The sequence below is a fragment of the Astatotilapia calliptera genome, chromosome 3, assembly GCF_900246225.1.
Source record: "Astatotilapia calliptera chromosome 3, fAstCal1.2, whole genome shotgun sequence".
NCBI classification, from domain to species: Eukaryota; Metazoa; Chordata; class Actinopteri; order Cichliformes; family Cichlidae; genus Astatotilapia; species Astatotilapia calliptera.
The window spans coordinates 30,434,649-30,458,806 of NC_039304.1; the positions used below are offsets into that span (position 1 = coordinate 30,434,649).

At 40.7% G+C, this 24,158-nt stretch overlaps 1 protein-coding gene across 1 annotated transcript in view; it reads left to right on the forward strand.

Annotated features, from left to right (window-relative positions):
- Positions 1-24,158, forward strand: part of LOC113014254 (dysferlin-like) — a 70,602-nt gene that overhangs the window by 32,616 nt on the left and 13,828 nt on the right. The window contains exons 23-41 of the mRNA XM_026155672.1: positions 368-563; positions 920-1,066; positions 1,172-1,303; positions 1,396-1,562; positions 3,428-3,542; positions 3,618-3,723; positions 3,804-3,946; positions 5,091-5,264; positions 6,099-6,183; positions 6,289-6,366; positions 10,417-10,598; positions 10,715-10,855; positions 10,995-11,024; positions 11,116-11,151; positions 11,869-11,910; positions 13,321-13,422; positions 14,240-14,401; positions 18,566-18,743; positions 18,842-18,915. Coding sequence (XP_026011457.1) covers positions 368-563; positions 920-1,066; positions 1,172-1,303; positions 1,396-1,562; positions 3,428-3,542; positions 3,618-3,723; positions 3,804-3,946; positions 5,091-5,264; positions 6,099-6,183; positions 6,289-6,366; positions 10,417-10,598; positions 10,715-10,855; positions 10,995-11,024; positions 11,116-11,151; positions 11,869-11,910; positions 13,321-13,422; positions 14,240-14,401; positions 18,566-18,743; positions 18,842-18,915 — 2,290 coding nt within the window. The remainder of the gene's footprint in view (positions 1-367; positions 564-919; positions 1,067-1,171; positions 1,304-1,395; positions 1,563-3,427; positions 3,543-3,617; positions 3,724-3,803; positions 3,947-5,090; positions 5,265-6,098; positions 6,184-6,288; positions 6,367-10,416; positions 10,599-10,714; positions 10,856-10,994; positions 11,025-11,115; positions 11,152-11,868; positions 11,911-13,320; positions 13,423-14,239; positions 14,402-18,565; positions 18,744-18,841; positions 18,916-24,158) is intronic.

The following is a 24,158-nucleotide window of genomic DNA, read 5'->3' on the forward strand; positions in this document are numbered from 1 at the left end:
TTATTTGTTAATGTGTCATTAAGACTTTGCTGGAAAAAATAGTTAAATTCCTTTAACGACAGATTTTTGCTGGTTAAATTATAGAGTAATTAAAATGATCTCTATCCAGGGAACTGACTCAGTTTAAGTGAGTTCATGTAGCTGCATCAGCCTCAATACATAATATTGAGCTAAGCAGCAATCATCTCTGGAGCATTAAAAGTACATTAATTGTTTTTAGTGACAATAATCTTTGTTCTTTGTTTTAAAAAAAGATATTTATCAACCAGCACGTGCTGCACACATCATTAGCCCCGTGACTTCTCACTGGTGAACTCTTCATTTTCTGCCATGTTTGCTTCCCGTCTTTTTTGCTCTCTTTTCCCAGTGATGAGCTGCCCTCACTCGATCAGTGGCAGTGTGCAACGCCTCTGGATCGCTCGCTGAGGCACGTTCGTACCCTCCACCTGCAGCAGATCGCCGCGGCGGCGCTGGCTCTCAAACACGGCCCGGAGACTGAGCTCTCCACGATGCTGGAGCAGGCTGAGGACTGGGCCAACAGGCTGAGGACCATGACTGAAGAGGTGCGTTTAAATAAACTGCTACAGTTTGAGTCAGAAGCTCTTGATATCTGGTGGGTGAAAGTGAGCACAGGAAATAAAAATAAATAAATTGAGTCATTTTTAAGCAAACGTCATATAAGTTTTCCCTTTTCTTGGTCTTCCTATAATGAATTCAAGTATTAATTTTAAATGTTATTCAAGGTGATGAGCTTTGAAAAAAAACAAGCTGACCAACCATTTCCTCTCTGAAAGTTTATCTGGCCTAGAGATGGATGCATAGACACATTCCATAAACTATTATTCATTTAAATTATCCTTTAATGAGAAAACTCGTTACCACTAATTTCTCTCTCTCTTCCTTTACGTCAATCTTCCAGCCCCAGAACAGCCTTCCAGACATCGTGATATGGATGTTGCAGGGTGACCGCAGGGTAGCGTACCACCGCATCCCAGCACACACCGTCATCTTCTCCCAGCAGCACTGTGGGAAACACTGCGGTCAGCTGCAGACTGTCTTTCTTAAGGTGCACACTCACAGTCGAGTAACATCAGAGGACATTACACCTCTTACGTTAATCAGCTTCTTGACACAAAGTGTGACTCACCGTTTGTATGTGTTTGCTGTGCAGTGTCCACAGGGCAGTGGAGGAGAAGCCAAACTTCCCGGTCAGTTGAGGGTTAAAGTTTGGTTTGGATTGGCTGCTGATGTCAAACACTTCAATGAATATGCTGAAGGAAAACTGTCTGTCTTTGCCGAGGCGGTAAGAAGTCGACAGAACTAGAATGAAGTCTCAAAAAGAAGTCTTTAAATATTAGCAATGATCCCAGCCTGCCTCTTTCTCTCTGTCTGTAGTATGAGAACCAGACACGGCTCGCCCTGGTGGGCAGCTGGGGAACTACAGGTTTAACCTACCCCAAGTATAGCGACATCACCGGGAGAGTTAAATTGCCCAAAGAGAGTTTCAAACCCTCGCCCGGCTGGTCCTGGGCTGGAGACTGGTACATCAGCCCCGAGAGGACGTGAGTCTGTTCCTTTAACCTTTCACACTCTCATTATTCTGTGATTAACAGTTTCAAACTCTGGGCTTTGTTGTGTGCTGAAGCTGTTGGAAAGAACATGGGAATTTTGTGGCTTTAACTGATTTTTTTTAGAGGCACATTTTTAGGTTTAATTTATCCACTAAGATTAACATATTTGCTCCAGATATCAACAAATGGACAGGCTGGAACCCATCAGTCAGTTTTATACATTAAGATGGAGACACTTATACATGTTAGGAAATATATATATTTACAACACTTATGGATTTAGTCTGTGGATTTACTTATTTTCACAGGTGCAGCCCTGAACTTTTCTAGACATTATAATATATAAACGGACTGAACCAGACTATTTCCTGGTGTATGCTACACGTGTGAAAGGAAAGCTATGGCAAATATCTTGATGTGATTCTTTCCAAAATTTTCAGAGGCTCTCTTGTGAAATTTATATAATTATCTTGAATCGAAGCAGGGTCAAAAGTGTTCATACGGACTCAAATATACGTACAGTTGCCTAAATCTTTGATTAAGTGGCGCTAAAGGTTCTGGCTGAAGGTCTTAACCTGACAACTTCAAGGTCTATTAAATCACGGTTGGTGATTGAGTGGCAACTGGTAGTTTCTCTTGTCAGCATAGAAAGGATTTGTTTGACAGCACTTACTGGATTGACTGATACTTGAAACGATAAGAAAGTCCGAGCAACTCGGATCAAATAAGGAGAACTCTAGATTCCACAAGTTTGGAAGGTCTGTTTCCATTTCTTAACAGCTACAGATTAATAGACTGTCATTTCAAACAATTCAACACAAGTTAATCAGATGTATAATGACTTTGCTAAGGTCTGGAAGAAGACCCTAACTGTCACAATCAGATGAAAGGAAATTTGTTAGGATGTTTGGGAACAACCCAGAAACGACCAAGGCTCAAGCCTGCCATGAACTGAAAACTTCTGAAACACCAGCATCTCTGTCCACAGTGAAGTGAACTTTAAAATCAACACTTTCAAGCTCAACCTGAAATTTGCAGCTGCCCACATGGACAAGCTTAAATACCCCAAGGAGAAAGGTTTTATGATGAGACGAGACAAAAATTGAGCTATTTGGCCACAATGATAAGAGGGATATTGGAGGATTAGAACATTGCATCAGTTGTCAAGCATGGTGGTGGTGCATCATGCTCTGTGGCTGTTTTGCTTCCAGCGGTACTGCTACATTGCACAAAGTGGGTGGAATAATGAAGGGAGAGGACTACCTCCAAATTCTTCAACTTCACCTCAAATCAACAGTTTGTTGGTTGAAACGTGAACACAGTTGGGTGTTCCAACAAACCAGTGATCACAAACATGCTTCAAAGCTGCGTCTGGAATGGATGAAGCAATCTCATGTTAAGCTTCTGGAATTGCCGTCCCCATAGCCTGACCTCAACCCTATTGAATATTTTTGGAGTTAGCTTAAAAGTTGGGTCCATGTCAGGAAAGCAACCAGTTTAAATGAACTCTACAGTTACTGCCAAGAAAAGTATCCAAATATTCAACCAGAATTGTGCCAGAAGCTTGTTGACGGCTAACAAAAACATCTGGTTGTGCTAATGAACATTTAACTAAATATTAGAGTGTGTGGGGGGTAAATCTGTATACTTTTGACCATGTGTAGATTAGAGAAATCCAAAATTAGAAGTCCAAAATTACCCCAACATTCATGCCTCCGATGATGGATGTAAGCTTCTGACCACAACTGTAGTTGTTTAGCAGTGAGTTAAATGTGGCAAATGAAAATATTTAAACATGAAGGTCATTTGTAAATGAATGTGTATGTATCTGTTGCTTTGTGCTGTTAATACTTCAGACTCCTGTTTGATGTGGATGCCGGTCACATGACCTTCACAGAGGAAGTGTTTGAAAACCAGATGAGGCTACCAGGTGGCCAGTGGATCGGCATGCAGGAAGGATACACGGATGTGGTATGTATAAGTGCTTATGTAACATATTTTGGCTTCAGTCATCGCAGTAAATCTAAGCAAGTGTGTCTTTGTCAGAACGGGGAGAAAGCGGTGCCAAAGGACGAGATTGAGTGTCCACCAGGTTGGGTATGGGAGGAGGTGGAGTGGAGTGAGGATCTCAACAGGGCTGTGGATGATCAAGGTACACACAGGCACACAATAATACCACTTTCAACAATAGAGAGTAAATTAAAACTAATAAGTCCTTTTCTGTGTGTTCAGGCTGGGAGTACGGCATCACCATTCCCCCAGACCGGCGTCCCAAGTCGTGGGTGCCGGCAGAGAAGATGTACCACACCAACCGACGAAGACGATGGATACGGATGAGGCGACGAGACCAGCAGAAGATGGATGCTCTGAGAAAGGTAGCAGAAGAGAAGGAAATGAGTTTGAACAAAATATACTTCATTCACTGTTTTTTCTGACATATTAAATATCGGCGCTTCAACAAAGCCAAAAGCAGGACAAATGAGTCTGCAATGAACAAAGCGGTGACACTTTATAACAAGGGCATGATAAATACAGTTTCAATGTGTGTATTTGCATAACTTTGGGTGTTTTCAGGAAAAGAGATGCAAAATATACTGTAAGCAGTTTTAAGTTCAGCGTAATTTTATGGTAACTTTGCAACAAACCCAACACAATTTCTCCGTCTGACATCAGAAATAAACTGCCCATCGGAGCGTGGGCTGTATTATGTTGATGTACATGATGATGTTCTATTATTCACTCTGAGTCGTGGGCCATATTCTGAAGCATTACCAGCTAATTTTGAGGTGTTGCATGAATGATTGTCAAATAATCCCATAAATAATACGTATTGGTCTCTGGAATTCTTATTTCCTATTTCTTCATGCTGCATATTGTAAATTCCTCAAGTGTTTTTTTTTTCTTGTTTTCTAGGAAGAAATTAAGAAGAAATTATGTTCTTTACTTTTCTCACTCTGGGATTATGATACATTCTGTAACACAGAAGATATCCTACTTTACATCCCATTCTTTTTAGGTCACGGATCCATGTATCCCCATCATGTCTGCCCATCCTAAGAAATCCGGTGATGTGAAGAAGGCAACCATGATAATAGTCAGAGGAACATTAAAGTCTTAAAGTTTCCATCAGTTTGATGGCTTATTTTATTCCACACACTGTATGTTTTATTTTATTTTATTTTTTTTGTTTATCTTTTGAGAAGATATATTTGACCAAAATATCATGTCAGTAAGGATTTGCTGGCCTGATTTGATGTATAAAGAAAGGAGCTGATGAAGACAAGTGAAAAAATGATGTTAGTCAAAAATGTGGATTAATAGTTTTTCCTAAATTGAATTTTAAAATAAAAATGTAATTACAAAATTAAGTCATGAACAGCTGAAGTTCCCCATAGTAACCACTAGATGGTGGCCAAGCTCCACAAATGAATTTAGGAAAGTTTGCTTTGAGCGTCTCTTCTGCCCTCATGTTTTTATTTTTGGGGAAAAGCTGATTTAAGTTTATGTTCGTGTTCACAGCAGCGTCCAGACGAGGCGGAGAGGGAGGGCTGGGAGTACGCCTCGCTTTTTGGCTGGAGGTTCCACCTCAAGCCCAGGAAGACGGACAGCTTCAGGAGGCGCAGGTGGAGGCGCCGCATGGAGCCGCTGGAGAAGACAGGACCGGCAGCCATCTTTGCCCTTGAGTGTTCTCTGGTGAGGAAGTGCCCCAAATTATGTAGACACCTAAACAATATATAACCCAGGTGTTTTGATTTCACATGTTCAAAACTGCTAATCCTCCTCTGAAAAGTCCTACCCTGAATTTTTGATGGCTGCCTGCAGGCATGTGTTGTTTACCACCACAGGAACTATCAGCTGATTTTTGGATGGTCTCACCTGTAGGAATTCTTTCAGGATTTTTCTCATAGGAAAAATGAAGTGTCTGGACTAAGTTCTCCTGAAAACATTTGATTGGTTAAACTCTTTAAGGTCAACCACATAGTGCCATTTTTAAGAAACAAAGACAACGTCACACAGACCAAATGAAGAACAGTAGAAACAGACTGATGCGGCGCAGGCTGAGACCTGAAGTGAGCTAGAAAGAAAAAACAAAGTGGCTATCACCCAGACCTGGAGAGCCAATACAGAATGAGAACTCAACAGGGTCAGAAACAGAAAAAAAAGGTAAATACTCGCATAAGACTGGAAATCCAGGGGTCAAACCTCCAGTCTCCTGATTAGCACATGACCTGCTCCACCTCCTGCTGCAAAATCAAATTCATCCAGTCCAAATTCTGGGTAATTTATCCCTTAATTGGCCTGGCTTTGTGCTTTATCACTGGTATTTGGCGACATACTTGAAGATGGGCTTAAGTGGACAAAATCATCAAAAATGGTACAGATAAAATAAAATAAAGTGATTTGACCTGTCATTATTTGTGCAGTAAAAGTAACACAGTCTTTTATTTTGAAGGCCACACAGAAAGAAAGTGCTTGTAAAAGGTTTTGTTTCTGTTCTGCTCCTCTCCTCCGACCCTTCCTCCACAGAGCAGTATAGAGGACAAGAATGAAGACAAGTCAGTTACGACCACGTTTGGAGTCAACAGGCCTACCATTTCCTGTTTCTTTGAGCGTAAGGCAGCTTCCTTTTTCCTCCCTTTCTTTCCCGTCCCTGTTTTTGTGTGTATAATGATGTGTGTACATATCTGTGTCTGTGTGTGCATTTGTATATATGCAGGTGGCACTCGATACCATCTGCGGTGCTATCTGTATCAAGCCAGAGACCTGCTGCCCATGGACAAAGACAGCTTCTCAGGTACTGAAGACAATGTTGGAACTGCTGCATCATCTGGCAGCCAAAGTTGACCCCAAATCATTTTTTCCAGCAGTTTTGATGATTTTATTTTGCTAGACACCTTTAATGTTGTTTTCCCCCTTTATTCCAATCCAGACGCCAAATTACCGTATATTCAGTGTTTATTACATAAGATGGATTTTCTTCCGTCCCTCCAGAAAGAAATTAGGGTTGTGGTGATTATCGGAGTGTTATGTTTACATATACAGGACAAAAGTTAAAGGCAGTAAAAGTGATGGTGCTTTTAAAAACATACAAAGTGCAAAATTATCCCAAACTGCATTATCTGTAGGATGCCTTCATCTTTCTGTGTCTTAGAAATAGATTTTTCCTGACTCTGGGTGCATAAACACACAAAGACAGAACATGGCCTGCAGCTGCAAATATAACTACAACATGAAGCAAAACCTGGAACAATGAAACTCCATCTGTGAATAGGATCGAAAGATCAAAACACAAGGATAGTTACAACAATGCACAACTAAAGAAAAAAAAAAACTAAATTGTGTCCAAGGCCATGACAGGCTCATTGTTGAGGGAGGGTGGATTGTTTCCACTCACTTGCTACTTCATATCAAGTAGCAGCCTGTTTCTGCCACTAAAAAAGACAAAACAACAAGTATCCATAACTCGAAATTTCGAGTTATTTTCTCGAAATTTTTAGTTAATAAGTCGAAATTTCGAGAAAATAAATCGAAATTTCGAGATCCTTTTTTTCTTTTTTCTTTTTTTTTGTGGCGGAAACGAGCTTCCATACTAAGAGAGAGAATAATAAACTTGCATTTAACATGTCTCTGCTGCCCCCATGTGGCCGAAAACATATGTTCATAAGTTAAAACATCACTATTGACAAGTGTCTTTTCACGCTTTGTCATTGCTAACAATCCTTTGACTTTTCAAATAAATAAATAAAGTCTTTAAATGCACCGCAGCAGGCGAACCTTACGGGACATGAAGAAAAAGAAGCTTTGATATGAAGCACCGAGTTGTGTATGTGCAGCTGGTGTTACTGCACTGCAGAGGGAAGCAGCGCAGAAAACAGGCGCACAGAATGAGAGAGCAAAGCACACGCACAAAACAACATGTTTTTCTTCCATTCAGAGAGGTCACGGTAACTGCGACTGCTGCGAGCCTGTGTTAATCAGAAACCCACCGCAGACTCACATGTAAAAACAGAGCTCTCAGAGAACAGACGAATGGATGGACGGACAGATGGAGGGGGAGAGCGATGATAGATGGGAGGTTGGTTAAAGACAGGGTTAGAGAGAAAGAAGCTCAGAGAGCATCCTGGCCACAGACTGACATGATGAATCGCTATCACTCTCATTCACTCGGTCTCCTTAGCACGCACACACACACACAATGTAATGGATGAGAAGAGTTGATGGATGGGCTTCACTTGTGCGTTAATCTGGTGTAACATGGCGTCTGGGCATCCATGATTAAAGACGCTGAGGTCTTTCTTGTTTTCTTTTTCCTTCTGTCTGTTGTCTTTTTCTCTGATTGCCTTTCATCTTTTGTCTGTGTTTCTTTCTGCTTTTCCTGCACATCTGTCTTTTTAAGCTTCTCTTTATAGTTCCCCGTTTGCCCTTTGCCGTCTGCCTCTGTTTGTTTGCTTCTTTCAACCTGCTGAAGCAATGATCTTACCAGAGCAAGAAACTGCTTGCTGACGAAGCAACTAGTGGAGCAATCAGCTGATGAAGTGTTTCTTCTCTTTACGTGTTTGGTTTACTTCCTGCTTTGATTTAAGCTTTGTGCTCACAAAAGCCACAAAGAGGCGAGACTATTTTCTCCTAATAGTTTAACTTCTTGAGGTTAAAAAAAGCCCCGACGATCCCTTAAACTGCAGTTCCTCAAATGACCACTTGAAGCTGTATTCAAACTAGAGTCCATTCCCATGTTCTCATGTTAAAATGACGTAACTCTTTCCCCCGTAGAGACAATATTTGATTACTTTGGAATTTAAGAACTTGTTTGATTAGATTCTTGGTAGCCCAAGTAGGCTGTACAGGCCTCACTAACGTCTAATACACCCAGGTACTTTATAGAAAGTGCTATGCACTGTGCTCACCACTATTTCTATCAAGCTGGCTGTACTTTGTTATTTTTTGCGGTCATTCATGGGCATACTGTACGCAGAAGATTGAGACAAAAGTTAAACATTGCAGGTTTAACTGCCGCGAAGCTCTTTAGTATTTTATTCTGACAGAGTGTCTTTTGTAAGGATCTATGTTCCCTCAAAAAGCAGAAATAAAGTCATGAAGAATGCTTGTGTGGCTTGATTCCACTGATTCCCCTTCTTGGATTTTTTTCATCATTCTTCCTTTAAACTGTATCTAATCTTGGATCAAAATCTCCACATTTAGAGATAATGCTCTTTTCCTCCTGTCCTCTCCTCCCTCCTTTTCTCTTTCTTTCCATCCTCCCTCCTCTCCTCTTTCTCTTTTCCCAGTCTTCGTTTGCTTATGTCCCTCTGTGGCTCCCACCAGGGTCCTGACTACTGCCGCTTCCCCTCTACACAAACATAAACACACACACTCTCACTAAAAACACACAAGCACAGACTTACATAACCCCCCGGGGCTGTTTGTATTGTGGTTTTTATGAGCTAATGGGATGTTGGAAATGGACGGTAATTGAATGGGTCACCATGGGTGGTGTGTCTGTACACTGTGTGCGAGTGTGTGTGTGTGTCTTAGATATAGGGTTAATTGAGGGCTGGTGGGAAAATGCATCTTAACTTCTGTTTACTCCAATGCTAACGGCTCCACAGAGACTCTTTACCCGGCCTGAAACAACAAACTACTCAGTCTGTGTAACTGTACGTAGGCTACATGTGTTTAATTCAGTGTGTGTGTGTGTGTGTGTGTGTGTGTGTGTGTGTGTGTGTGTGTGTATTTAACATGGAGGAGAGCCGTTTTAACCTGGAATAACAAACTTCCCAGAGCGGCGTTCCCAGCCCTCTGTCTCCAGCTTGGCATTCCCAAGCTGCTGATGTCACTGTGCAGGACGCCAGGACAGTTTGGACATAATCGTGCATAAGTTTGTACTGCTATACTTGCGAGGACCGTCTTTAAAAACTCACTCAGCATCTTCAATAATAACCTTGCTCTCTGTTTTGCAAATTAGGGCGGCAAAAGCTCGTAAGCAGCTTCCAAAACCTTCGCCCAGAAGATGTTGCAACCATTTAATTTTCCTTTTGTTTTCTTTTTTTTTTGGGAGTGACCAAAATGAGACCCAGTGTGAAAAACAGAAACTACCCTTTCTGCTTATACATGTTTGGTCTCTCTGAGAAGTTGCATTATATTTCATTCTTTCTAATTTGCAAGTGACAAATCTTCTCATTAATGCATCACTGAGGGCCAGCTTCTTGAAACTCTTCAGTATCCATCAAGCTAGATGTAATAGTTCACCCATCTCCTAAACCCCACTAGTACGACCTCTGTAGACGATGCAGGGTCTGGAGATGACTCTGTTTCACTGGGCCTGTGGGTTGGATACAATTCACTGGGACTCCTTTAAGGCTCTGGATGTTGAGGGGCTGCCCTGGTTGACACTCCTCTGCAGCATTGGTGAAGTTCTGGGTAGGCCTGTCTGGATTAGCAGATTATAGTGGTGGTGGTGGTAACTTTTTAAAGGAAAAGGACCTGAGCTTATGTTCCAACTCCAGGAGGATAATACTCCTTATCCTCCCTGTGAAGGTCCACAGTGGGAGGAAATGGCTGGAAGAGGGCGCTATGGGCTTCCCTTCTAAAATGGGTATTTTCTTGGACCCAGATAAGTGGATGGATGGAACTGTCATGCAAAAAATCCTTTTAATAATCCAGTCTAATACATCAATAACATTATATCTTCCATAGGTAAAGGAAACCCTATAGGTTGAGTAAACAAATATTGAGCCATTAAAAAATAAATGACCTCACTCTGCCAAACGTCCAGACCTTGAGTCATATGTACTCTCACCAAGTTTAAACTAGCGAAAAGAAAGGCTCACAGTGTTTTTCTCTCCAGACCCCTACGCGATCGTATCCTTCCTCCACCAATCCCAGAAGACGGTGACGGTGCGAAACACTCTCAATCCCACCTGGGACCAGACGCTCATCTTCTATGAAGTGGAGATTTTTGGCGACTCCGAGGTCACGATGGCCAGCCCCCCCAATATTATAGTGGAACTCTACGATCAGGACACATACGTGAGTGTTTAAATCTCATGAAAGCTATTTAGAGGTCTTTGAACATCTGTTTGTCTTCCTATATTGCTAAAACATGGATGTAACATGTATGTCTATGTTGTGTTTTCATTCTTCAGGGAGCTGATGAGTTCATGGGTCGCTGCGTGTGCCAGCCCTCACTGACTCGGTCGCCACGCCTGGCCTGGTTCCCAATTCGCAGAGGGGACAAGAACGCTGGCGAGCTGCTGGCTGCCTTTGAGCTTATACGCAGAGAAAAGGTCAGAGGTCAACTTGACACTTTCACCTACTGGTCTTTTTCCTTCTTGTCATATTCAAAGTTTTTAAAAAGGCATGTGGTTCTGATATGGATGCTTTAGTCTTTGAGGACGAGTCTTGATTTCACTGTTATTCCAACAGCCGTCACTTCACCATATTCCAGGTCAAGAGGTACGTTTATCTCCATTTTTTCCCATTCCTTCTTGAATTTTTGTCTTTTCCATTTAACTTTGAAATATAACTCATGTCGTATCACCTACAGGGAGATTTCCTGACTTCCACCCACATCTTAGATGAGGTAAAACCACACCAAGTATTGTACCGTTTTTCTCTAAATTTAAATGTTTGACAGTAAACATGACTGATATGAGACTATCACACAGTCTAGGAGAGTCAAAGAGTAAATATTCATAAAAAAATTTAAATAACTTTTTTTCCCCCCCCATTTTTGATTTTTGTTAGGAAAAGTCTCAAAGTAAGCAAACTGGCTAAATCAGAATAATTTATTATGAAGTCCTTTCTTCAGTTTTTCTTTCTGCTGCTTTCTTCATAAACTGTATGTAAAAGATAGAAGGGGACACAGTGATGTTCTATTTTGAAGCCACAACTTTAACATTTTTTGTAATTCCCTGATCGAGGATCGGATCAAACGTAACTTGTCGGTCACAAAGTTACTACACCATGAACAATACGGTGCTTTATGACCTATTTTACTGTAATTGGGAGCCATAATTGACAAAAGCATCTTGAAACTGGAGATCATAAAATAAGCAAGTGACATCAAAGGCAAATAAAAATTAACGCTAATTTCTGCAGTTCCTCCAGTAGCCAGATTCATGGCACTTCTGCATTTGTCTTCACTTCAGCTTTATGCGTCTTGTATGCAGTATACAGCCTGTCTTCCAGTCGTATCAAAAACACCCCACATGTTGCAGTATATTTGTGCAGTTACAGCTCTTTTCATTTATCTTTTGTGCTGAATTATTTTCTTTTTTCTTCATTCTGGCTTCTTCAGCTGATGTTTCCAGGATTCCTCTCTGAAAACCTGCAGCAATGGGTACAATATAGAAACACAAAGTCAAATCCATCCATGGTCATCCCATTTGATGTCTCTGTCCATTTACTGCATACGCTAATAATTTTATCTCACGTGCATGTTAAAAGCCATCCCCTTTTTCTAAAACTTGAAATGTTTATTTACTTATTTTTGATCAGCAGTAATCTAACACTGTGTGGTTTTTACACGTGGTTTGTTGTATGTTGTTTGCAGATGCGTATGGAAGTCCAAAGACAGCATGCATGCAGACTTTAAATCATTTTTACCTTTTTTATAGGAGCTTAAGAAAGTTTCACTTTCAGAAGATTCCAGATTAAATTTTATCATTAGTGAGTACAGTTAATAATTTTGTGTCACAGAAAGAAAGAGAACATTATATCATAATCAGATAATGTTTCTGTTACTATAATTACACCTTTTTAGGAAAACATACTGAAGCTCAGAAGGAGAAATGCTTACCGATGTTGTCTTTGGTCTTCTACAGATTCTTGTAGGTGCAAAAATATTTTTGCCTCTTATGCATTTTAATCGCATCTTAATTTTACATATATTTGGATTATGTGGTTTATAAATTTACAATGTAGGAAATTTAATGTGATGCATATTTTTATATTTTTCAGTCAAACTTAAAATTGACAAACACAATGAGTTTCAAATACATTCAACGTGTTTTATATGATTTTAGGATTAACATGCTTGTTGGGTCTTCTACATTACTTTTGTATTCAAAATATTTAATCCAAATAAATGTTAAATTTGCATGCTTTAAAATACATAACAGGCTGCTTGTTGTAAAGTACTATTTTATGCTTTTTAAAGTGTTTTTTTTAATGTTAAATGTTATTACATTTGTGTGGTATTAACACTCTAAAACAAAATTGATATACTCATCCTAAACATTGTCATTTAACATTTCTTCATGTTTGTTTCCATAGAACAATTCACCTGGCAGTAAATAGCACGGCAAGCTGTTTAAATCGTTGTTGTGCATTCATGTGCTGCTTGGATGGTCCCGACCTGGGAAATTCCTCTTCAGAATTTGATGTGTTCTTAAATTTGAATTTGGAAACAGCAAAAACACTACAGAGATTAAAGACTTGTTATCCAGCTAATAAATGTGTTTTCTGCCTAATCTACGTTATTGCTCATGGACTGCTTTAAACAGTGACAATGTCATATCACCTTCTTGATTAAACGTTAGCCATATAAGTCAATTGATTTAAAGTTTCTTACCTTAAACCAAACCTTTACCAGATTTTTGTGTAATTTCAAGTCACTAAAGTCACCCAGAAAAGGGGATTTTCCTAGTCGGGGAGTCATTTCTCAGATGATTCCAATACTCCATGACTGCACAAATTCTCATTGGTCACTTGTTGATGACCTGCTACTTTCCTGCATCCATATTCACAGCCGGAGGAGTCAGACCTTCCCTACCCACCGCCTCAGAGAGAGCCAAATGTCTTCATGATTCCTCAGGGAATCAAACCTGTTCTGCAGAGAACCGCCATCGAGGTATCACTAATTATCTGCTTTAACTTTTCTGTTTCATTATCACCACCTTCCTGGGTGCTGAGAAACGGTGAAAATGATCATAGTCTTTTGATCCCTGGTACTGATTCTCTATTGTGTTATGTGTGTCTTAATTATAGATGACTTTAGCTTTATTAGTTCCCTTTAGCCTTCCCTTGCTGTTCCCTCAGGCTTGTCTTTGTGTTGGTCTTGTCTGTCATGGTCCTTAGTTTAGTTGTGTTACGTTGATCTAATATTGCTGTTCTGCTGTGTCTCTCTTCCTGTTTTATTTTGGTACATGTTGAACTCTGTGTCCTGTGTTGGGTTTGTCGTCCTGTGTCTTGTTATCCATGATTTGTTTCCACTGTGTCTCCCACCTGTTTACCCCTCGCCTCATTACCATGTGTATAAATTGTCTTGTCTTGTCCTTTGTTGGATCATCGTGTTTCCTATTTCTTGCCGTCCCTGTTTGTAGCGTCACTGTAGTTATTTCTTTAAAGCTCCCAGTGTTTCCCACAAGTTCCTGCTTTTCCTGCTGGATTTTTGGTTTGCCTTAAAGCTTGGTTTCATTTAATGCTTCTCTATGAGTCTGGATCTGGTGTCCTCTTCAGTCATTATATATGATAAAAATCTGTTCAACTGAGAGTTTCTGTTGTTTTTCAGTATTAATATTTTTATAATTTAAACTCAAAGAAACTTAAAGGATCTTCATTTTGTTTTTGTTTTTTTAATTTTGAATATCTATGAGCAGTTTGATAGATTTAATTATTACAAGTCTAAAAATGACACCAACACTACTCTTTCTGTGTCATCCTGACAGATTTTAGCATGGGGCGTCCGGAACCTGAAGAGCTTCCAGCTGGCCAGCGTTACCTCCCCCAGCCTGCAGGTGGAGTGTGGAGGCAGCATGGTCCAGAGCTGCGTCATCCGCAGTGTGAAGAAGAAGCCTAACTTTGACATTAATACGCTTCTCCTTGATGTGGTGAGCTATGCTGTACTAGACTTAAACACACAGAGTAATCAGTGCCCACAGCTTCCATGTTAAGGACAGCTCTGCTGTGGTTTGTGTTACCCATTTATCTTCATCAGTGAAACCACAATAATGGCAGAATAGAGAAATTCCTTCTCTTTTTCCAAGAAAATTATAGGTTTCCTTGTGTGCTGCAGCAGATTTTTAAAAATTTATTTTTAGAAAAGTGAATGTTTCTTCAGATAAGAGTTAATTATCTTCCATGGCTATTAGCATAGGCATTAATGTACCATAAATGCAGGGTGGATATGTTTGCCATGGGTATGGTGGAGGGTACAGATGCTTACTGGATGTTCTTAAAGTGGATGTCACTGTAGTACAAGGTCAATAGTAAGCTAAGTTTGATGTTTAGTAAATCAGGGATAATACCTTTAACATCGATGTAGTTTTCTTTGGATAAACCAATTCATCTTATTTTCCACCACTGAAGAGGCAGACATTTCCACCTTGTTCAGGGATCCTAGGAATAAATAAAATATGTAGAAGTTTTATATTTGTTAAGACTTTGTGATTGTGTAATGAAGTTATGGTCACATTTGCACATGAATCTGCAAGTAAGTACATAAAAGGGCACAAATTGCTAACCAGCTGACACTGGTAATATCAGGGGTGTCTCACACACAGTGCATTATCTGACATGTAGTTCAGTTATGGGTTATCAGGTTTTACTAATAGGGTCATCCCATCTCAAGTGTTAGCTAGCTAGTGGTTATTTGGGTGGCGTTAATTAGCCTCTGCACGGCCTTCTTGTTCTCAGTCTTGGCCCCTGTGTACCAAACGGCCAGCACGCTCTCCACTGAGGAGCAGTAGAAAGCCGGCAGGGAGAAAGTGCAGCCGCTGCTGCTCTTTCTTTACCAGGGCGTTGGTGTTGTGGGTCCAAGTGAGATCAGCGAAGATGTCGGTGCCCAGATACCTGAAGGTGGAGACAGATTCCACCCATTCTCCATTTATAATGAGAGGGGAGTGGACCTGTCTGTGCCTCCCAAGTCCATTATGAGTTATTTTGTTTTAAGGAGGTTCAACATCAGGTTATTTTCTGAGCACCCGCAGGGCAAGTTCTCTACCTCTGCCCTATATGCTGTCTATCTATATGCATTTTTTTTTTAAATAAAACTTTATTTGGGCAGTTGTTGTAGTTTGAAGGTTATGTTTGGGGTCTTGTATCAGGCTACCAATGTGAAGACTACAAGACTACTCACATGAAATTGGCTTCTGACATCTTTTCATCTCTCTTGTTTCACTAAATTTATTTCCATGTATAAGTGGGAGCCAAAAGTGAGCTAAAATGCCTTGTAAGGCTGAGAGGAATTGCAGAGTTGAATATAGTGGGCTATTATGAAAGAACACAAGTTATAGCAGGTTAAAAAAAAGGGTTGTATGGTCGCTAAAAAAACCCAACTGCATGCACGTCGACGCCTGCGCTCCCCTCGCTGTCACTCTGCAAAGAGCGTTTTTTAATTCACTCATTTATTTTAATCAGACCAGCCCCAATCTTCAGAGCAGGGAATCGTACCAGTCGTTACTTATCCTTCGAATGTAACACTGTCCTCTGAGAATATGTTTCCACTGAGTTTACATTGGTGCCATTGAATTCCACCTAAGTGTTTTCTTATGAAAACCTAAACTGAAATATGGAAATATTAAACACATTTTCCTAACAGCGGCTCCAAACAGGCTAGAGAGTTTAACAATATTAAGGTCTGAAGTTGATCACCTCCGTGTTTTATTATGACAGCTATAACTGGCGTATGGAAATATTCACTTTTTTCCCCTTAAATGCAGATCCTTGCTTTGACTCCTGCAGTTTAATGTTAACAAGATTAAGGTCCTGTTTTGACCACCGCACGAGTGTGACAGCCTCAATCGGACTGTGGAAATGTGCACATTTCTTTTCCCCTTAAATTTAGCCGCTGAACCAATTCCAAGCATTTAATGTTAACAATATTAAGGCCTTAAGATGACTGCGTGAGTGTTTTCTTATGCCACGGGAGCAAAAGAAAATGTCATGGGCATAGTTTCCTTAAATATTTCTCTTTGAAGTGTCTAACCACCTAATGTTAGCTCTCTCAGTTTATTGTGTGAGTTTAGCATCATCAGCCTCACTTAAGCCTTTCTTAAAGCCAGAGAGGTCAAACAGATTACAGTTGCCAGCCCATTGTTTATTTACCTTTGAGTGAGTTTGGATAAATGAGGTTGTGTTGCCATATTGTCTTCAGATGTAGCTGCTGTAAATGTTTTGAGGGTTTCATTATGCAGCTGGTTCTTTGAGATTCTTCTTCTGCAGCTCTCTGTAAAAGTAAGAAGGATTGAGGGAACTCGAGCCAGTTGAATTTTATTTAAGTATATAGCTGTTGCAGAAGCTCTGCCAGCTGCAGCACCTACAGTATCAGCATCAAGCGGGAGAACATGCCTGGCAGGTCAAGTGATGGTCTGCTTGTCTTCTAAAGCCTGCAGACGTACAACCCAATGAAGGTTGCAAACTTAAAGGGGGCAGACATTCTGGACCAAAAGTCAGATCTTATACAGGAAATTGCAAGAGAGGATTGTATAGATTTCACTAAATATGTTGCTACATGTCATTTAAATCTAAATTGAATCCTCTTTAATAGAAGATCATGATGACTGTATGAAAACAGGAAGATAAAATGCTCAGTGTTGATCAGATTTGTGGTTGTTTAGTAACTTTCTAATTGTTTTATTGGGCTGTGGCAGATATAAGTTGTTCTTTCTGCTCTAGTTAAGTCAGCTGTGAGTAATTCTGGAAAGGTTTGATTAGATTTTTTCCATAAACTCACATGAATAAGGTCCATTCTTGGTTTTTGTTTTTTCTTTGCGGTTATTTGTTTGTTTGTTTAAAGAGAATGGGCTTCATACGCTGATATGTGCATAGAACAAAATAAAAGCACATGGAATGTGATGTTCCTACCGCTGTGCAGCCATAAAAGACGACAACAGTAAAATAACAGGAGAAACACTACTGAGGAGGAAGTCTGAAAAAAAGCACAGCTTCCCAAAGTGTTTGCACAGGAGTACCTTTAGTTTAAAATAAATACATAATTATAATAATAAATAAGAAAGGCTTAGGATGAAATATCATTTCATTGTTTTATTTTACAGAGCAAACTGTAGTCCTACAACGCAGTAACAGCCTTCATTTTGGACCTTCAGGGTCATCATTCCCAGAAGTTCACAACAGTCTGTTTTTGCAAAACACTGGTGTGAAAATCTCTAGTGTGCGATTAAGATTAATGGAGCCATATATAATGCAAGGAAGTGACACTTACATGACAGAACAAAATGGCATATACTGAAAAGGACAGAGTTTACCGCAACTTGTGTGTGTGTTTTTTATTTTTTTTTGTTTTATCTTTTTTTTTTGTGTCACTTTACTTGCAAACCTTATATTAAAATCCTCAACTTATATGTTAACTCAAAGTCCCAAAAAGTTGATTCTTTTCATCTGGATGTCATATTTTTAGTGGGAGAAATGTTTCATTACTGTCAGTGACAACTGATCAATGGCCATCAGTACCATTCACAGAGTTGGGGAATGGCTGCAATCACAGAATTGTAAGATTGTCAATGATCAGTGGTCATGACAATTTGCATATTAATCCAATGATCAAGAAACTGACCTCCCATCCTACTGTTCAATCAGTGGGCTAATTTCAGCGTTGTGCAAAGGTACTGTTGAAAGGTTTTGGGGGAACCTGCAGTCAGCTGAGACTAAAGAAGTCACTTGATTATGAGTGACGAAATGTTTCTCCAACTGAAAACGCTACGTCCAGATGAACAGAATCAACTTTTGGGGGATTTCCTTACCTGGATGATTGAGCATGCGTCAAGACACTTTAACTCAAAGTGTTGTATGTACCCTGATTTCCATCACAAAGATGGTATCTGCACCTCTGCAGATTCAGCTATTTCTTCCTTTACATCTGAAAAGGTCCATTTAAGCCTTGATTGGTCATGCTTTGGTGACCAATCAGTTTTAGGCAATCAGCAGCCACAGCCAGTCAACATCACGCAGGCAGGTGGCATAACCAATTAGAAATAGACGTTAAGCAGCCAGACGCTTAAGTCCCTGTGTTTTCATCTTCCTCCATCTCACCACAGAGACTTCCCCAAGAGGAGCTCTACATGCCGCCAATTGTCATCAAAGTCATTGACAATCGTCAGTTTGGGAGGAAGCCGGTGGTTGGGCAGTGCACCATCCGCTCGCTGGAGGAGTACCGCTACAACCAAGAAGATGAGCAAGCTGTGGAGTTGGAGGGAGAGGAGGAAGGATGGAGACGTAAGGCACACAGCAGTGGAAAAAAATAGAGCAAAAATGATTAACACTGATGATAAATGTTAAGTGTCTTCTTTTCCTGTGTGTGTTGGCACGTGTAGGTGAGACGCCCCATTTAATTTCTGGGGAGGTTTTTATTGACATCGATGATGAGCAGCCGCTTGTGTCTGACCAGGTAAAAGAGCTTTTTGTATCAGCTAGTTGCCTAAACCTGCTCTGTGTACACAACACTGTACATTTATTGGCTAATTACTCTGTAGGTAATTACTGGTAATTAGTACTTTAAATAATTGCCACAAAACTGCCTTTAAAGCATCAAAAACACTTTTCTGTTCATCTCTAAATTTCCTCTCACTAACATAAGGATTCTCTGGCTGGGCTGTGACTTTCACCTTCCTGTTGAAATCCAAAATCTTTGACAAAAGAAAAGGAAAAAAAGAGCCTATCCAACAATATCACTCGAATGCAGATAAAATTGTTTATTTAGTAAAGGCTATTTTTCACATTGAGTTAAAACTGCCAAGGATAGTGGTGAGGAGGGAACCTATATACAGGACACAGCCCTATTAGGCTCATAGCAACAGGTCCCACTGTCTTACCCTTTCATTTTTTTTCTCTTTCTTCTTTCACCAGATAACTGGTCAAAGATTTTTGACATCCCAGTTTGAAGAACACACAAAGTCAATTACTAACAAAATGTAGTCTTTTTAAAGCATTTTTTTAAATATCCCCTCTTACCCCCCTCCTGGTCCACAGTCGTAAGTGGTTTCATTGTGTGTATTAGTGAATAGAAGATTGTATAGAATTAGACCGTGACATAATTTGGCTTTATTGGTTTGGCAGACCGCACGAGGTTCCGTTGAAGGGAGCAAACATAAATAATGCAGCGCTATAAATGCTAAACACACACTCGCAGACCGCAGCTATCGTTGTGTAATCATGTTTGAGGACTGAAGGGAGCTGGAAAGTTTCAGGAGGAATGCATTGTCATCAAACTGTGGTCCCCCCAAAAACTGCAAAAACGCAAAGTCATTATTATGTTTAAGATGTTTTTGTTGTTGTTGTTGTTACATTTTCTAAAAATAGTGTTAGGAGGAGAAGAGTTACCAGTAGGCCCAACAATAAGTAAATACATGTAATAAGTGCTTTGCTGGGCTATTGATTATTAAGGTTATTATTATTATTATTAATAATAATAATAATAATAATAATAATAATAATAACTACTAATGGTACAAGAACATGTCTGGAAATGCTTCTGAACCAAACTGTAGTTTGTCAAAGGTGTTTTTTATATTTGCAGCATGCATAACCACACACAGCCAATATAAACTTTCCATTTTCAAGGTTCACCAGTAGAGTTTTGGTCTCTGATGTGATGGGTTTTTTATTCAGAGTCAGAACCAATTTGATTTGAATGACAAAATCAAAATCTAACCTGGGAGTTACTCAGATCCCAAGTTACTCGGAGAGGAACTTTGTATTAGTATCTTGCCCAATGTTATTTGGCATGACGGGGACAGAACCACCAACCTTCCAGTTAGTAGATGACCTGCTCTACCACCAGAGCTACAGCTACCCCACATGTAAACAAAAAATGAATTCAGTTGAATTTAATGACTTGAAGCAATGGATGAGGTCTAGCAGACACTGATTGGCTCCAGCTGCCTGCATTGGCACATTTGTCACTCACACAGGGAGCGATTCACTTGTCATGTATCTCTTCGAAGTTGACCATTGATCGCCAGTAGGGCTGAACGATTATGGAAAATAATCTAATTGCGATTTTTTTTGCCCCAATATTGCGATTGCGATGCGACAGTGTCTGCTCCCACCCCCACAACCTCACCTGCAGTCAGCCTGGAATCCAGAGCCACACCACTGTGCCAGCCTCTCTCTTCACATGTTGCCTCCTGTGAGATTCCTGACACCCCTCCCCCACCCATCACCTTCACTCAATACCAGGTTGAGATGCAAATGAGGAGACTTCACTCAGGCAAGTCTGCTGGACCAGACGGAGTGAGTCCCCTTGTCCTCAAGGCCTGTGCCCCCCAGCTGTGTGGAGTCTTTCATAAACTGTTTATGCTGAGTCTGAGTCTGCAGAGGGTCCCGGTGATGTGGAAGACATCATGCCTCGTCCCTGTACCAAAGACGCCTCGTCCCAGTGGCCCCCAGGATTACAGGCCCGTGGCACTGACCTCCCACATCATGAAGACCCTGGAAAGGCTCATCCTGGACCAGCTGCGACCCATAGTAAGACCACATCTGGATCCCCTTCAGTTCGCTTATCAGCCTCGTCTCGGAACAGAGGACGCCATCATCTACCTGCTCAATCGTGTCTACACCCATCTGGACCAGCCGGCGAGCACTGTGAGGGTCATGTTTTTTGACTTTTCCAGTGCTTTCAACACCATCAGGCCGACCCTCCTGGGTGATAAGTTAGCAGCGATGCAGGTGGATGCTTCTCTGGTGTCCTGGATTGTTGATTACCTGACAGGAAGACCACAATATGTACGTCTCCCACAGTGTGTGTCTGACAAGGTGATTAGCAACACAGGGGCACCACAGGGGACTGTCCTCTCCCCCTTCCTCTTCACCCTCTACACCACAGACTTCAGCCACTGCACAGAGACATGCCACCTTCAGAAGTTTTCTGATGACTCTGCGGTGGTTGGATGCATCAGCAGGGATGATGAGACAGAGTACCGGGCTGTGGTCGACTCCTTTGTCACGTGGTGTGGGCAGAATCATCTGCAGCTCAACGTGGCAAAGACCAAGGAACTGATCGTGGACTTCAGGAAGACCAGGAAACACTTGACCCCTGTTTCAATCCAGGGGGTCAGTGTTGACATTGTGGAGGACTATAAATACCTTGGAGTACACATTGACAATAAACTGGACTGGGCTAAAAACACCACAGCACTTTACAGGAAGGGCCAGAGTCGTCTCTATTTTTTGAGGCGACTGAGGTCCTTCAACATCTGCCAGAAAATGCTGAGGATTTTCTATGAGTCTGTGGTGGCCAGTGCGATCCTCTATGCTGTTGCATGCTGGGGGAGCAGGCTGAGGGTCGCAGATGCCAACAGATTTAATAAACTGATCCGTAAGGCCAGCAATGTTGTGGGGATGGAGCTGGACTCCCTCAAGGTGGTGTCGGAGAGGCGGATGCTGTCCAAGATAAAGACAATGTTGGATAACACCTCCCACCCACTCCATGACATGTTGGTCAGTCACAGGAGCTCGTTCAGTGAGAGACTGAGATTACCGAAAAGCACCACTGAACGACACAGGAAATCTTTCCTGCCTGTGGCCATCTCCCTGTACAACGCATCCACTTAACACACTGGTTACTGCTACAACTACACATGTTTCTTTTCCAAATATTTATTCATAAGTGACTTATGTATGTATGTATGTATATATATGTATATATTGTACTATTCTTAGTTAGCGTATTGTCTGTCTTGTCTTGTCTTAATGTTGGTTTAAAATGGAGCACTGTAACAAAAAATAATTTCCCCCAGGGATCAATAAAGTATTCTGATTCTGATATGCGATTATTTTTTAAGGTCTTTGTCTTCTGTATTATTAAACAAAGACAAGCAATACATCATATAGTATGGCCAATACTATATTACATTAATTTTAAACTGTTCTTTCCTGGAAGACAGACCTCTGTTATGATGACATGAGGTGATGCATGAATTGATGACTGACATTTTTATTTAACTTCTTCAATCACAACAGTATATTTGAACATACACAATAGTTTATTTTTAGCTTACAAACATCTGAGCATAAAGTGCTGACAAGGAACCCTGGTGTAAACATTAAAATGAAAGTCAGTACAATGTGCAGATTGCAGAAATATACATAAAAAAAATCAGTGGCTTTACCACACTCAGTTTTTCGACATCTGTGAACTACTAGACAGTCATTCAATTAAAAAATAATATTAAATAAATAAAACTAATAAATAAAAAATACACACATCTTACTGATCTCTGCAGTCAGTAACATTACACATAAAGTGCAAACATAATAGCAATTGTATAAACACACACACAAACACGCCTTTAAAGTTTAAAGGCGTGAAATTGGACGGTCTAGTTCTGATTAGCGTCACCGCTGTCTCGGTGGAGTTTAATAAACTCGGCCGTCTGCTTCTTGCTATCTAAAATATAACCAGACACTGGTGTAAATTCTCGACTGTCTCATACTTCTGTTTAATAAGTTTTCTGTTTGACGTTTAGTCAGCTGTGTGAAAACCAAGGAGGAACCCACCCGGGGGATTAATAAAGTTTTATTTTATCTAATCTAATAACTTTAATCTCAGCCAAACCGATTTACTCACGAACAAACAAAACACTGAAAAAAGCCCAACAATAACATTTTTAGGTTGTCTAAGTGACTTATATATTACGTTTAACCCGAGCAGCAAAAGTCCGCGGTGATCTGAAAATGATGTGCCGGGAGTTGTGCCGTTCTCGGCCGCATCAGTAACCCTCGAGCTCCCGGCTAGCTGTCGAGCTGGTGGGTAGCAGACGCCTCTGAAAACGTCGAAGCACTTTTGCAAATATGGGATATCTTGATAAACCGAGCAGATATTTGATGTTTACACAACTACTTTCTCGCCTGAAAATATGTTAAAAGTTTATTTTGTGACCCAGAAAGATTAGTATGAGTAATTTTAAAACTTAGTAGCGGCCGCCATTGCTGGAAACTGGAGTTTGGCTGGGCCGCGCTATGAATTCTGGGATATGGTAGTAATTTGGACAGCCTTCGGCGCGTCGCTGTGACGTAATCGGTCTACAAATGCGGCCTCAGGAGGATGCAGCCCATGAATTTGGACATGTCCAGAGTATAATCGCAGCCTTTGCGGTTAGAAAATTGCACTTGATCATGTCGCGATATTATCGCAAATGCGATATATCGTTCAGCCCTAATCGCCAGTGGACATTTCGGACTCCAGTTTCCTAGGTAATCCGCTAATGTATTCACTACCAGGTCATAGGTTTATCTGTGGTATCTGGCACTCTTATTGACAATCACTTCAGTTGGTTGCCTCCAAGTTGAGGAAAGTGTATTTCAGGACCCGCTTACTTTGTGTCACCTGTAGCTTGAAGTCAACAAGTGTCATTTCTGCGGTGTCTGGTCACCATGGCACTGTACTGGTTTCTGTGAAGACATAGCTTTATAGTCTATTGAAGCAAACACTATTTTCTTGCCTCTCAAATATGTTTTTTATTTTAACAGTTTAACATAAGACCCTGTTGGGGACTGACAAACTTGTGAAGTCAGCCCTATGTGTCCATTAGAAGAACTGCACTTTTTGGCACTCGTGTTTTGGCTTCATTTTAAAGCCCTGGGTTGTTGTCACTTGGACCACCACACTGGTTGAGCATGTTTGTGGGCACT